The 14615-nt window shown below is 40.5% G+C and overlaps 1 protein-coding gene across 1 annotated transcript; it reads left to right on the top strand.

Moving 5' to 3' along the window:
- SOST (sclerostin) lies at nucleotides 1–3875 on the top strand. The gene is made up of 2 exons (XM_068996562.1): nucleotides 1–250; nucleotides 3236–3875. Exons 1-2 carry the CDS (start codon nucleotides 31–33, stop codon nucleotides 3655–3657), a joined length of 642 nt encoding a protein of 213 aa, XP_068852663.1. The 5' UTR covers nucleotides 1–30; the 3' UTR covers nucleotides 3658–3875.
- The last annotated feature ends 10740 nt before the right edge of the window (nucleotides 3876–14615 follow it).

The following is a 14615-nucleotide window of genomic DNA, read 5'->3' as shown; positions in this document are numbered from 1 at the left end:
TGCTGAAAAGCTGATCTGTGAGCTGCCACCATGCAGATCTCTTGGGCTGTGTGCGCTGTCTGCGTCGTGACACAATTTACATTTCAGTCTGCTCAAGGGTGGCAGATGTTTAAAAATGATGCTACAGAAATCATTCCTGAGATCACTGAAAATACAGAAACACCGATGGAGCAGACTTTCAGCAACAACAACACAATGAATCAGGCAAAACATGGAGGAAGACACATACAACAAACTCCAGACCTGAACGGTAAGAAAAATCTCATTATTACTGTTTTGGATCATAGCAGAAAATTTATGAAAGAATACTTGGTATCATATGTTTATGTTTGTTTATTAACACTTTTGGGTGTGGCCCAATTGCTTTAAGTGGTAGGGATTTACATCTACTGTTGAAGAAGTATGAATATAAACATTAGAAAGAATATATTGGAGTTTGCTGATGAAAACATTCTCTGTTGAACATTGCTACTCTGCCCAGCTGCTCTCTGCAGACAACTCCAATACATAAAATCTGTAGTACATATTACTAAACTTCTCTGTGTTTTGTGAGGAAATGTCATAAGTCATCTTTCCCTCTTTAACATTAGGATGGGGCAATGGGTTGACAGTGGAGACAATAATAGAAATTCTCAATATTTAGGAACATGCACACCAGCTGTGATTAAGATCACACATCAAAAGTGGCACATTGAGGTTGTGTTCAGTTAAATGAGAGAAGTGTGCTGCTCGCTGTCCTTTGCTAACAGACAGATCTTCAGTCAGGTTCCAGCAGCCAAAAATGCTTCATGAATACATGTCACTGCACTTGACCAAATGTCTAACTTTAGCAGTGGTGCAGAACACGAGGCTTTTGAAGGAGAGACAGAAGATGGAAAGCTAACACCAAACAGAGAAAGGTAGTTTTAAAAAAGTTTTCTGCTGGAAAATAGGGCAAGCTTGGTCCTCCAGACACAAAGCATAAAGCACACAGAGCAACACAGCAACAGACCAAACTTAGAGTTTCCACAGTTGTGCATTGCAGATCTCATTGCCTCCTTTTTCTGGGGACAACTGGAAGGCAATTGTGAATTTCTGCTGTAGCTGTCAGTGAAGGCATTTAAAACCACAGGGTTAACAATATTTTAAAAGCAAAAAATAAAAGAAGAAGAAGTAATGATTTTAAGAACCTTAAAAGGTTCTTAAATTCCTAAGAGGGAGGGTACTCTGTTTCTCCCAGGCAGCCCCACCAACCACCTGGTCAGAGCAGGTTGGTTTTCTTGCCACATCTGAATATCTTCATTTTCTAGCCTCTTACTACTCTGACATCCCCTGATGGGAACCTGCCCCTCTGATATGTGAGTATTTTTTGAAGTGGAAAGGACATTACCTTAAGAAATTGAAGAGTGAAGGAGACTGGGCAGTTGTTAAAGATCCACAATGGTCTTGAATATTTATTTTGTCATCTTTAACATAAAGAATCCAGATTCTTGGATCTTGAATCCAAATTATGAGCCAAAGTGGCCAAAGCTTTCTGGAACACAGAACCATGGAACCAGACCATGAACAATTGTGCACTGTGTTCAACCTGCATACTTACAGGACAGGATATAAATGCACATAATATAACCTAGAGAGATGAGGAAAATGCCTGGATGTTTAACTGTCTGTGCATTATGGTGGTAAAATACACCATATTCAATGTTTGGTTTTTTTATTACAGACAGACATCATTTTCTTAGATGCTTAGGGAACTTGGGAGTATTAGATTAAGTGCACATGGAGTTAGTTGCCAGTATTTTTGTCACAGCTGACAAGGATTGTTTAATTTCATTAATGCAGTCCTTCAAACTTTTATAAAATGAAACCTTGCTAGCTGTACTTAGACAAATATAAATCTGAGCACTAAAAGTCCTGTTTCTGTACTTCACATTTCCTGAAGTTTTCCTACCAAAAGTTGAAATGTCTGTACAAATACTGTTCTGTCATTAATGATTCAGGGTCAGAATTCTCTTTTGCTGAACTAAACCTTGTACACAGTGAGGAGAATGGGCCTTACAGACACAGCCTTCTCTGTGAGTTGACCTTTGAAGGCTTCCACCACAAGTAGTGTTCCTGAGTTAAAACTCTCCTTTTGACTAAGAGAAGAATATTAATATGTGTTTATCTAATTAAGTTGTTTGATAAACACTTAAAAACCAAATATTGTGTCTTCTCAACAAGTCGATTAACCAAGCATGTCATTTGGGAAAAGAGACACTTTTGGGAAAAGTTATGTTCCTATACAATTGGAAAGTTTCTTAATGCTTCATTTGCCTATAGTTATCCATTGAGAAAAAGGAGAGGAAAAAATCTGTAAGGTTCCTAACAGCCAGAAGATGCTTCTAGCTATGTGGGACATGTGGAATTATTTCAGAGAGTAGTAAACTTGGAAAAGCTGGTGCCTGGATAGTGGGAATTCCTTAGTGCTGTTGTCACATGTGATTTCTCTAACCTGGAACACAATATGCAAGATAAAAATCACTTAAGGAACACTTTTTTTGTTGCAAAAGAATTTAAATCTGGAGTCAACATCTAAAGTCAATAGAGTTAAATGAGAGCAATGGGGGAAATTGTTGCTCACAGGTAAATGAAGCCAGGAGAATACTGTCAATAAATCCCAGCTGCTGCTGGGGCTGGACTCCAGCAGCTCCATTTCCCCCCTGCACAGCACTGACATGAAAGGTACCTGGTGGATTTTATTCACCAATTTGTACATTGTTATTCAAGGGTCTCACAGCTAGAGCAGCCAAATAGTCAGGAACTGCAGGAGTGAGTCCTTTGAGATATTCCTCCTGAAAATCTGCTGTTCAAGACACTCAGCTTGTATCTAGCTCAGAGAGGGATCTGCTACAGAAGCTGTCATGGTTTGACACTGGCCAAACACCAGGCACCCATGAAAGCCACTTGCTCACCCTGCCCTGCCACAGCAGGGCAGAGGAGAGAAAAATTAACTAAGGGTTCATGGGCTGGGATAAGGACTGGGAGAAAACACTCCAAGGGCAAAACAGGCTCAGCTTAGAGGCACGAAGCAAATTCATTCCTAACAAAACCAGAGGAGGATAAAGACAAGTAAAACAAGCCTTTAAAAACACCTTTATTCCCCCAACCCCTCCCTCCTTCCCACCGAGAGAAGGGGCGGGGGGGGGGGTTGGTGGGAGTTTTCTCAGGGATGGCAGAGGAAGCAGCCGGGCATTAACGCGTCCCTGCTTTGCAGATGCCGCCGAGTTCAGCTGCCGGGAGATGCGCACCACGCGCTACCTGACGGACGGGCCCTGCCGCAGCCTGAAGCCCGTCAAGGAGCTGCTCTGCTCGGGCCAGTGCGAGCCCTCGCACCTCCTGCCCAACTCCATCGGCAGGGGCAAGTGGTGGCGCCAGAATTCCCTGGATTACCGCTGCATCCCCGCCCACAGCCGCACACAGCGCATCCAGATGGCCTGTCCCCACGAGGAGACTCGGACTTACAAATTCCGAGCGGTCACGTCCTGCAAGTGCAAGCGCTACACTCGCTACCACAACCAGTCGGAGCTCAAGGACTTTGGGAAGGAAGCTGCCCGGCCTCAGAAGAACAAGAAGCCCCATCTCTCCAGAGCCAGGAGCAGCAAATCTAACCAGCATGAGCTAGAAAATGCTTATTAGAAGGTGGCTCTGGGTGACACGGACTAGCAGCTCTGGATGTTTTGTAAACCATCAAAAGGCACTCAGAGGCCACAGCATGATGTTCTGACTGCAGTAGGTTCCAATTCCTTCTGCTAAGCTGGGTCAAAGGCTCACATAGGCAAAAATGTATCAGATTATAGCACTTATGGTCTGATAAGAGAATGAGATAAAGCGAGCTGGAGGTAGCTGGAGGTACCCCTTGGAGGTTCACACGAGTTTGTGTGTCTTGTACCAGTAGGAAGGCAGAGGAAAGTGAAGCTGTTATGGTGACAATCACGCTTTGCTAGAAATCATTCCACTCACTTTATGTGAAAAGAATATTGAGATCCCTTTCCCAGACAATGATGCAGGACAAGCTTGCAATTAGGGAAGCACCAGGAGAGTTGGCACTCTCTGAAGGAGCCACAGAAAGTTAGGGGTAACAGGGATTTCAAGTTATGGTGAATGAAATCAAATTGTTGGGAAATTAACACACTATCAGATGTCCTCGTGCACCAGGTGTTTCCTCTCAAACACGGAAATCAAAATACAACACCAGTGTTCTCAAAACAGAAATAAAAGTGTGACAAATCTGTTTCATACTTTTAATTAAAAGATTATGGGGTCAACAGATTCAAAACTGAGATCTGGCAACTAAAACCATATTGATTTAGGAACAATGATTTGGTTTAGGGACAATTCAACAAATTCTAGTAAGTGGAGCAGATTTATGAAAGGGATGCTCCTCTCAAAGCAGATGACCTCACTGATGTTTGTCCTGTAAACAGCTGACAATATACATAGTTTAACATAGAAGATACTGATTATTCCTTATTTCCTAGAACATGTTCAACTTTAATATCAGCTTAGATACGTGCATTTACATTTTCTGTTCTGTAGAGTTTGGATTATCTGGCCACACACTCTGTAGCACTAAAATTGTGCAAACCAAGCTCTGTGAGTAAGGTGGTGGTTCTGCATTAAAAGTGAGCCTCTGCTAAGTCATGAATTCCTCTAGAAAAGTCTTTAGTAGATGCAGCTTTGGTAAGTCTTTAGTTTGGTAGCAACTCTCCTTTACTTGGCATCTCAGCACTCAGACTAATGTTTGTGTTTTTACATTAAAGAATATTGTTAGAAAGTGAATTGTCACATAGTGTATACATCCTGTAGAACTTATGCTGAAATAATATAAACTGTGGAAATTTGCAATGTTGATAGGTTTTTCAGTTATTTTATGTGGGACCAGAACCTAGAGAGAAAAGGTATCATTTCAGAGAGTGAATTACGTATTTATTTTTTTTTCCAGAAATTATTTATGCAATGTTTTAACTTGTAGAGAATGAGAAGTAATACTGCTTTAAAAATATTAGTCTGTTATTTTTAATTTTAAATACATTGTTAATAAAGTAGAAAGAATGATTAATTATAGAAAGACTCTTTGATTTTCAGCTACAGTATAAAGCTGATTTCCTGCAAAGCCAGTGACTTACAGAACAGTCAGGGTGTCAGCTCCAGTTTCTGTGATGAAAGGTGTCGAGGTCCTTAATTCTAACAACCATCACATCCCTAAAGAAACTCCATCCCAGAACTCCTAGTTCTAGTGCATGACCATGTTCTAGACCATGGAAAAGGTCTTCCTGGGCAGATGAGTAGCTCAGAACTATTTCTGTATTCTCATTTCTGCTCGCCCTGGGGGAGTGACATTTCCTGATTCGGATGTTCACAACCAGATAAAGCCACCGAAGAAAACAATAAATCTGTGAACAGTCAATCAAGATTTCTTGATTGAAATCTGATTGCTTCAGATTTCTTTCATTGAAAAAGAAAAATGTGTGGAATCCCTTTCCAAGGGCTGCCAAGCAACAGCTAAAAGTTCTTAGTTTGGTATTGTAGACCTATGCTCATTTTCATTTAGTCTTCAAGAAACATTTTCCAATAAAGCCAGAGAAAACTGAGCTTGGACTGGACATAGCATGCAGGGCTTTCAACACAGATGTAAAGATGAACAGCTTTTTCAAGACAACCAGTATATAAGGTGTCCTTTTGTTACTATGATTTGATACCTCTTATAAAAACCCCAAATAAACCATTGTCATAACTGCAACAACATTTTCCTGACTTATCCTTGACGTCATGAATTTGACACTTGGGGCTTAATTTTCAGAATTCAGTATGAGCACCTGCAAGTACTGCTGAAGTGAGAAAAGCTGTTCAGTTTTCTGGGAAGGTGTTCCACAGTCTCACAAAGTCACTGGAATATTGTTTTTAAAGTGTTGGTTGTGATTAGCCAGTGAAAGAGACTTGCTCCACTTCATCTCAGACTTCATCCTAGGTTTCAGGCAATTCAGAAGCATCAGGCCTGCTTCAGGTGAACCAGTAATGTCTTTCTCCCCAATATTTCACCTGGAAGAGATCCTCTTCCCCCCCAAAAATGTGTTCTCCCATACAGTTCTTGTCTACCAAAAGTGCCAGTGTTTCCTGCTGTTAAACTGCCACTCAGAATCTTGCATTTTTCTGACTTACAGTGTCAGGATTCACTCTTTGCAAGTTATAGAAGCTTTTACAAGGATCCCAGTGGATGAGGAGTCCTGGGGCACTTTTACTGCTGTATTTCCTCCCAACACCCATCCTGTTTGCAGTGACTTCTCACTGTTTTACCACAGGTTAAAGGTGCATGAGATGAGCAGCCTGCAGATATGATTGGTCTTCTGTAATCTTACTCCTGAAACATTCACCTCCAACCACCACTTTTGCAATTTATGTTATCAGGAGAGGAGTAGGAAATAGTAGTGTTTTGCTAACAGCTGGAAAAATCAAAATATAGGGCGTTTCAGAGGTAGACTGCTGCATTCTCCTCCACCCCCACACCCATGTGGGTTCTTTTCAGATAGAGAATTTGGGTTCATTCATTTATTTATTTGTTTTTGCAATCATCCTCATTTTTTTAATCTCTAATACAGGTGTGCATGATCTGAGAGGAGATAGCATCCCTGACTGTGGTTTTGAGAAAGTATCTGTAGGAAATTTGAGTTTCTCTTTTACACAGAATTATATACTTTCACTTCTTTTCAAAGGATAGACAGTGACCTGCTGGGTGCTATGTGCTCCTTCTACAAAAGCATTAGAAGGTTTTTCTTCAGGACTATAAACTCTTCAAACAGGAGTGAATGTCTTCATTGTAATTTTTGCAATAAAATAGCACAATTGTGCATTGTTTAGGTGCTGCTGGGATATAAGTAGTAACAGGTCACTGCTTTTACCTTCCCTTGGCTGGAGCCAGCTGCCTGTCAGAGCTGAACAGCCATAATGGGCAGTCCTCAGAAAAGCAATCAAGTCACTTTTTTTCAGACAGAATTCATGATTTCTCCAAATCTGCTTTTCCCCCCATTTTTATTTCCAACAACTTGTGTAGACCGTGGCACATTCCCTGCAATATACTCACTGGCTTAAAATAGTCAGTGTGCTTACTTCACTTCTTTTCCTGGCAAAAATACAATTCTGCTACTATTCAGTGAAAAGTAAATCTCCCAGCAGAAGAATGAGCCTGCTGGTATCCACAAGGCCCCAAAGATTTTGCACAAGGTTCATCTTTTTAATTAGAAATTGCACAATAAAGAGCATAACTTTATCCAGTGAGATCCTAGGCCCAGAAAACACATTACATGTGTGTTCTGCAAGTGTGGTTGAGAAAGTAAGCATTGTGAAATAGGGAAGGAATAAACATGTATTTTTTTAGCCATATGACATCAACTTATAATTAGCTTGTTTCACTCGAATTAGTGCAGCCTATGGGCACACAGAGCAACTTTTCTATAATAAACAGCCTCGAAAGCCTTAAATTATCATATAACATATTTATGTGTAGCTGGAGTTTGGATTGAACAGACTGTGCAGCTGTAACCTCAAATTTGATAAACTGGAACTCCCCTTGACAGGCCAGTAATGGAAGTCCACTTTTAAAATAACTCAGCATTTAAAATACAGCCAGCACAAGTTGCAGAACTTGCAACACATGCAGCCAGTGTTATTTAGTTACACAAAACAGTGCAGCTGCTCCCCTTGCAGTCCTACAGCCATCAAAGGACAATTCAGCTCAAAGTTTTTTCAAGGGATTGACATTCCTCATCTCTTCCCAGAACTGTGGAAACAGTTTTAACACTGAATCTTGGAGAGCTGCAGCATCCAGCAGCAGAGTTTCATGGACAGGGCTCAGGATGCCTCGTTGGCATTTCATTGAATTAGGAACGTGGGGCTTTGCTGTATTTTTTTATGTTATTCACCAAAATGAGTTTTCCACTCGCTAGAGTGTAACAAACACAGTGTGTCTGAAGGCCAAAGGGAAGAAGCAATGCTGATTCTTCTGTCTGCCTTAACCATTTCTGATGCTGTATCCTGACCTGGTTATTTCTTTCAATCCTAAAAGCTGTCATTGTTCTTTTACGAGAACAAGTTCTTACCATAAAAGGAGGATAATAAAACTAATCAGTAAAACCTGAATCGAGGCAAAACTCATCAGCACACACCCTGCTAATTCTGAAGTGAAAGTATAACAAACACAAAGAGAATCTTCAAAACATCTCACCTTTACCACATCACAGTGGACAGATAAAGGGGACACTTCCAGGCATGGGGCAGCCACAGCTTCTCTGGGCAGCCTGTTCCAGTGCCTCACCACCCTCACAGTGAAGAACTTCTTCCTAAAATCCAACCCTCTTCCAGTTTAAAGCATTGCCCCTCCATCTATCACTCGACTCCCTGATATAGAGGCTCTGTCCATGTTTCCTGTAGACCCTGCTTAGGTGTTGGAACACTGCTCTAAGGTCTTCTGGAGCCATAAACATCCATTTTAGCCATCCCAGGTGAGGCAGTGTGTGATGTGAATCAGGGGTTTTTGCCCCATATTGGCCACTTAGATTACAGCTGATACCAGTGGGCCTGTCAGGACACTTGGGAACTCACACTTCCGATTGAAATTGTGAATTTTCTCAGGAACTTGTGCTGCACCCATGATGTGAACACATTGGTCTGTTCTTGGTGTCCATAAGGGTAATACCATCATTTTCATCTCAAAGGGGAGCAGCCCCAAGTCCTCAACTGAGTCCTGAGTCCCAAATCCTTGACTGAGTTACAAATCCAAGGTCATGCACGTCCCTACTGAGGACTCCCACATCAGGCTGTTTGCAGTATTAACCCTAAGGCTCAAGCTTTCTAGTTCATGGCTTTCCAGGCAATTTAAATGTACTAAAAGGGTATTTATTTCATGGTTATCAAGCCCCTAAACAGACTTCATTATCACTCCACCAACAATTTAATGCTTGTAGCATGAGGTTATTTCAATTACGAAAACAGCTCAGCTCTGGCTAAACAAATAAGTGATGTCATTCTTCATTCAGACCTCCAGATTCTTTGGTATAAAAACTTCCCTTAGGAGAGGTTTTGGGACACCGTGGCTCCTCTGAGACTATTTACATCTCTCAATTTCTCTAATCCCTTCTTCCTTCCTTCCTCCTGTCTATTTCCTTCCCTTTCACTATAAACTGGCCAGTATTTAACTCTAATGCTTCCAGTCTGCCCAACATGCTTTTAGAACTGGGTGGTTGTTGGTTTGTTGTTTTGTTGGGGTTTTTTTATAACCAGAAATAAGGCTTAATTTAAGGTAATTACTCTCCCATTTGGAGAGTTTTGCTATTTGCAGGAACTTATTTTTTTTCCCTAGTCAAATTAGCAGGAGAAGTTAGTTTTAAAAGTGATAGTTTTCTCCTAAAATTGTTCTTCAGATTAAGGGTGGCACTCAAAACCAGAAACTTCTCACTCATGTTGCATTTCTGCATGTCTAGAAACAAAAGTAGTGCTATCAGAAAATTATTGAGGAGAGGAAGAGGACAAACAATGACATAGACTTCCAATGAAAATACAATGTGTATTTAATCCTGATCACCAATTATTATGGGCTTCCAAATAAATTAATCTTCAAGTCAGAGGTGTCCAGAGTCCTCCTAGGAGTCAAAAATAAGTCCATTTGAAAAGATACTCTTCTCTAGAACTAGGTTTTTTCCGTAACATCTCTAATATGCTGTTGAGAGCTCACAGTCAGTCATAAGGATTGAACTTGCACTTGCAGTGGAGCAACAGGACTTTGTGGGATGAAAAGTGTTAATAAATGCAAATGTTCCATGGAGCACAGTGCACTGACAGGAATAAGTGAATAGGATATCCTTAGTGGGAAAACTGGCAGAATTTCAGAATTCAAGCATCACATCCTCAAACAGATCCCTTTCTCCTCTTTGGAGTGCTGTCTGTCTAACCTGTAAGGATTTTAGCTAGTTTTTCATTATTTTGGGGGTTTGGAACCTCAAAGGGGCCATTGGATGTGTGTGCAACTGGTTTGCAGCACAGTCTGCATAAGAGCAGTAAACTCAGACCGTTTCAAATTTACTTTTCAGCTACACAGCCCTCAAATCTTAATTCTGGTTTGGTCAGCAGCACCATCACTCTGTGTTCCTGAAAAACACCACTTTCGTTTTAAAGTAAGTGTTACATATAGACATCCAAAGGACCTTGAATTTGCTTGTATTTCTCTGCAAACAGTGGAAATACAAAATCTAATATATATTTAGAATGCTCTGCTATTTAGAATGCAGGTAGAATGACACATGCCAAAGGGAATTCATGCAAACGTTTTTTATGGGTGGTCTTTGGGGAAATGGCAGGTAGGATAAAACTTATTTGCACCTGGCTATTTAGGGAGACCTCACACAAAAGTCTGGTGAAAGGCTGGCCCAGAAAACTTTAAAAAAAAACCCAAAACCAAACCTAAAACCAAAGAAACCCAACATAAGTAAGAAGAAAGTCATGCCCAAGAGATAACTGCAGCTGATATGGGTTTCAGTGGAGCTGTACTGATTTTTGACATCTGGATCCTAAGACAGTATTTAAAGGAAAATCACCCAGATTGCATTTGTGCAGTTTAAAGAATTATCTTCTATGTATGAAAGGTCAAAAAAGCCATATTAATCAGACAGAACAAACACATGTAGCAGTAATAACAGAAGGATTTTTCATATCTGCAGCCCATGGCAATTTAAAATTAGTTAATTTTCAAAAAATTCACTCAAAGTTACTGGCCAGTGTATAGACAGACTTAGCTCCAAGTAGCCCAAACATAAAGGATATAGATGTGAAAGAAATAAATGAAAGTAGACTAGGATAAATATATTGCAATTGTGTGGCAATGTATTTGTTAAGGAAGAAAAGCAGCTGGAATATTGGCAAGGCAAATCAGAAAAGCTGAAATGGGGTCTGAGTTACTAAATCCATTTTGTTTGACTGACCAAAGCCTTGAGTCCTGTGCATTGTGGGTGTTTTGTGTCCTAAATTACAATATCTGGCAAGAAAAAAAATTGGGCTTTGTCTTTGATCCTCAGTTAAAGCAGACTGAGAAAATCCCTTAATAATTGGTTAATAGTTCATGGGGCTAAAGTTGTTGTTGTAGCACAATCTGTGGGAACAACACAGGAGAAACATTTCCTGCAGAAAGAATGCTGAAGTTTAATTACTACACATCACATGAGAGAGAATTTCAATTTTTAGGGCCCTGTGTTCAGGCAGTTACTAGGTAGCCAGCTTGTAGTGGAATATTGATGCTTTAGTCTAATCTCTGCTGTGCCAGAGAACAGTGGAGGGGCCTCATTCTCATGATGGGGTAGGAGGAATGCTACACATTTCTTAGGTCTTATCATCATGTACATTGCTATGCCAGGCAGTTTAATTAATAACTGTCGACATCTTGTCATTTATCATTACTGAAACAGGAGGTGAGGACCCTTCCATGTGCATGCTGTACAAATAAATTAAAGTTGTCTCCCCCAGTCTCACGGGTTTGCTGCTGTCACTCACTCGTGTTGTCCTTCCTGCAGTTCAAAGAATTGCATCTTATCTTGCTCCCAGGACTGGGCAGCTATTTGTGTCCTGTAAAACAAAAGCACATGCAAGCCTGGTGGATAATCAACCAGCAATATTGCCAGAGAGAATTAAATTATTGAGTTCACCAGAAGACATTTACCACTAGATTTTAAATGGACAGCAAGGAAGACTGTTCCACAAGCAAAGAAATGCACAGAAATGCATCCTTGAGATAGTGTGGAAACAGCACAGGCAGATAATGATGTCAAAATAAGCTTTTTCACTGACTTCAGGTGTCATTAGAGCAACATCACAAAGCTAAATACTAAATAGCTCAGTGTAAGTAAGTTACTCATCTTTATTTGAAATCACATGCACCATTCTGCACATGAACACTCAGAATGGCTCTGGGTACTCTACGAGCCTAAAAAACTTTCTCCCTGTGAGGTTTTATAGAAAAAACCAACTCCAACTGAAATGACAGAGGCAGTGTGATGGACACACTTCTAAGCACCATCCATTTTTGGTAAATAAAAGTAAAAGCTTTATTAGATGTGCTCTATCTTCAGGGACACAGCATGCCAGGGACTGTACCCAGGGAGACAGGAGCTCCACAGATATTGTTATTAAAGTTTAAAAAAAAACACAAACTGAACTCCATTTACTCCATACAATACATTGAGAAATGTTCATGTTAATTTGTGATTGCAGACAGAGCTTCCTGTGCTTGTCAAAGACAAATGATGGAGCATCTCAGTTCTCACTCTGCAGGCACCTCTGGCTGACTGATGGAGCTGCCCCACTCATGGCTGCTGAAGGGCAGCAGTAAGTGATGGACTCCTGCAGGGACTGCCAGAACCTCCCAGACAGAAGGAGGGTGCTGGCTGCCTCTAAAGAATCATATTAAGCTGCAACTCACTAAAGTATCTGTTAAAGCCACTGGGATGGTTCAGACCACACTTCCACCAGGAAAACAGTTAAGAAAACTGTGGGATATGGCAGTGTGACCCTATCAAGTGTCCCAGCTCTGTCCCTTAAACTGACCCTACGTGCAGGAGAGCTTCTGCAGCACTGGGTAGGATGTGCTGCTTTCAAACTATCCACTAAAATTTCGTGAAGAGAAGACATGCTCAAGCAGACACTGGCACACAGATAAGTGCAAACAAGAAAATCGTGCACCTCAGCTGGTGAGATCCTCTTGTCTGAAATGTCCCAGGGACAAAAAGCAACAGCATGAGCTGGACCAAAGGAAAGGGACCATTCACATGCCAGCCTGAGCAGAAGCCCATGGCAGACCTAAGGAGCTGAACTGTGAGTGCATTTTAATAATGTGAGATGTGGTAATTCCAGCCCCTTCTGGCTGCAGTAAATTGCCCTGTTTGGCTGGAGCCAAGCTGAAATAGCACCTTGGGCATGCATCAGGAAATTACCTCAGAATATACGAAGCCTCAGCCTCCAGGTGATAAGTAAGGGCCCAACAAATTAATCTCATCATCTGCATTCATCTTTGGATGCTACTCTGTGCCAGGCCACAGTGTGTGGGCTGGAGCCTATTTTTTTTCATTTGTCTAACTTAAATGGGTAGTTTGAGTTACTATGATACAAATGTTCTATTCTGTGCTGTCTGCAGCGTAGATTGTTCTTACTGAAATAGGAAGAATTATCATGTCATATTTTACAGACCTGTGGGCAAATGATTATGAGCTTTCTTTTGTCAACATATTTTGAATTATACATTATGTAAGTCTGGTGAAGGGAATTTATGGACATCCTCAGTCTGTTTTCCTTTAATGGCAAGTGTCTTTATTAATAATTGTAACTTAATTATTTTTTTATGCCTTTCAGAATCCACTCCCTTCTACAGTCTATCTCTGAATTGCATTCCTCACTGTATTTTCAAGATGAAAAATCACATCTAAGTGAAATGGAAAAAACACTTGCCTTACACTCATGGTTGGAATTTTGGTATGCTATTAAAAAAAAAAGAAAAAATAACACATTACTTCATATTATAGAGAACAACCCACCCTCCATTTCAAAGAAACACATTTCTTTTTCCAAAATATGTCAGTAAATTTTGCTTGCCTCTGAATGTTCCAGCAGCAGAAAGAACAGAATCATTACAACTCTCCCTTTTTTCCCCCCGACACACACAGACTCTATTGCAGACATAAGGAAGACAGGCAAAGCTTTCTTTTGCCTGGATTCTATCTTTCTTGTGTTCATTTTAGAGATAGCAAGTGGAGGATTTGGGTGTTTTCTCCAAACTTATTATTTATTCTGAAAACTCAATGCTTTTAGGCACAGGAAGAGCAATTTGTGTGCAGAGTTTTTAGAGTCTTCAATAAATTTATGAATATGTGCTCAAAACACAAAGACCCCACAGATTACTGTGAGAAATAATCCTTTTACTGCAATATCAGTCCTTAATGATTAGTTTCTAATCCTTGGCAAATGATAAGAAGCATGACAATGACCAGAGGAGAACACATGTAATATCATTCATTTTACCAGCTCCTTTTCTTTGTTCTGCAAACAGGAGCTAACAATCTATTTAATAAGTCACCCCCAAATGGTGGTTACACACGATAGATGTACCAAAAGTTAATTTTCTGTTTGTCTCTACTTTCTAGAAAAGGGAAATTCTTTATTGGATGAAGTCTAAGGCATGCAGAGATGGGAGTACAGGTGGTTTTTACTGGTACAAACACGTGAATATTTCTATTGCAAGAGTCTATTGCTTTAGTTTCTTCTGCCCTTTATATTTGGCAATAGATTCTTACTCTACAAAACCATTGAACCAAATGCCTCTCAAATAAGAACACGCTGCTGATATAATCCCATGGAAGGAGGCTTCCAGGCAAAAGCCTGTAGCAGATAACACACAACAAAAAAGAGTTTTTCTTGTGCTAGTGAGTTGTAGGAGACACAGTTTGTGGAAGGATTCTTTCTGAAACATTCCTCAATATCTAACTCTGGTAGTGCCAGGATCTTGTATAGCTCTGCTAGACAAATACAGAATTACCTGGCTTCCAAACTGAGCTGCAGTTCTTTGA

This window comes from Aphelocoma coerulescens, chromosome 27 (assembly GCF_041296385.1).
Source record: "Aphelocoma coerulescens isolate FSJ_1873_10779 chromosome 27, UR_Acoe_1.0, whole genome shotgun sequence".
NCBI classification, from domain to species: domain Eukaryota; kingdom Metazoa; phylum Chordata; class Aves; order Passeriformes; family Corvidae; genus Aphelocoma; species Aphelocoma coerulescens.
This window is presented reverse-complemented; position numbering and strand designations above follow the sequence as displayed.

What these genes read in the sequence shown, in the direction of transcription:
- SOST (XM_068996562.1), top strand. Translation starts at nt 31, where the DNA reads ATGCAGATCTCTTGGGCTGTGTGCGCTGTCTGCGTCGTGACACAATTT. An exon ending in ACAAACTCCAGACCTGAACG is followed by an intron (nt 251 to 3,235) that starts GTAAGAAAAATC and finishes CCTGCTTTGCAG; the next exon opens with ATGCCGCCGAGTTCAGCTGC.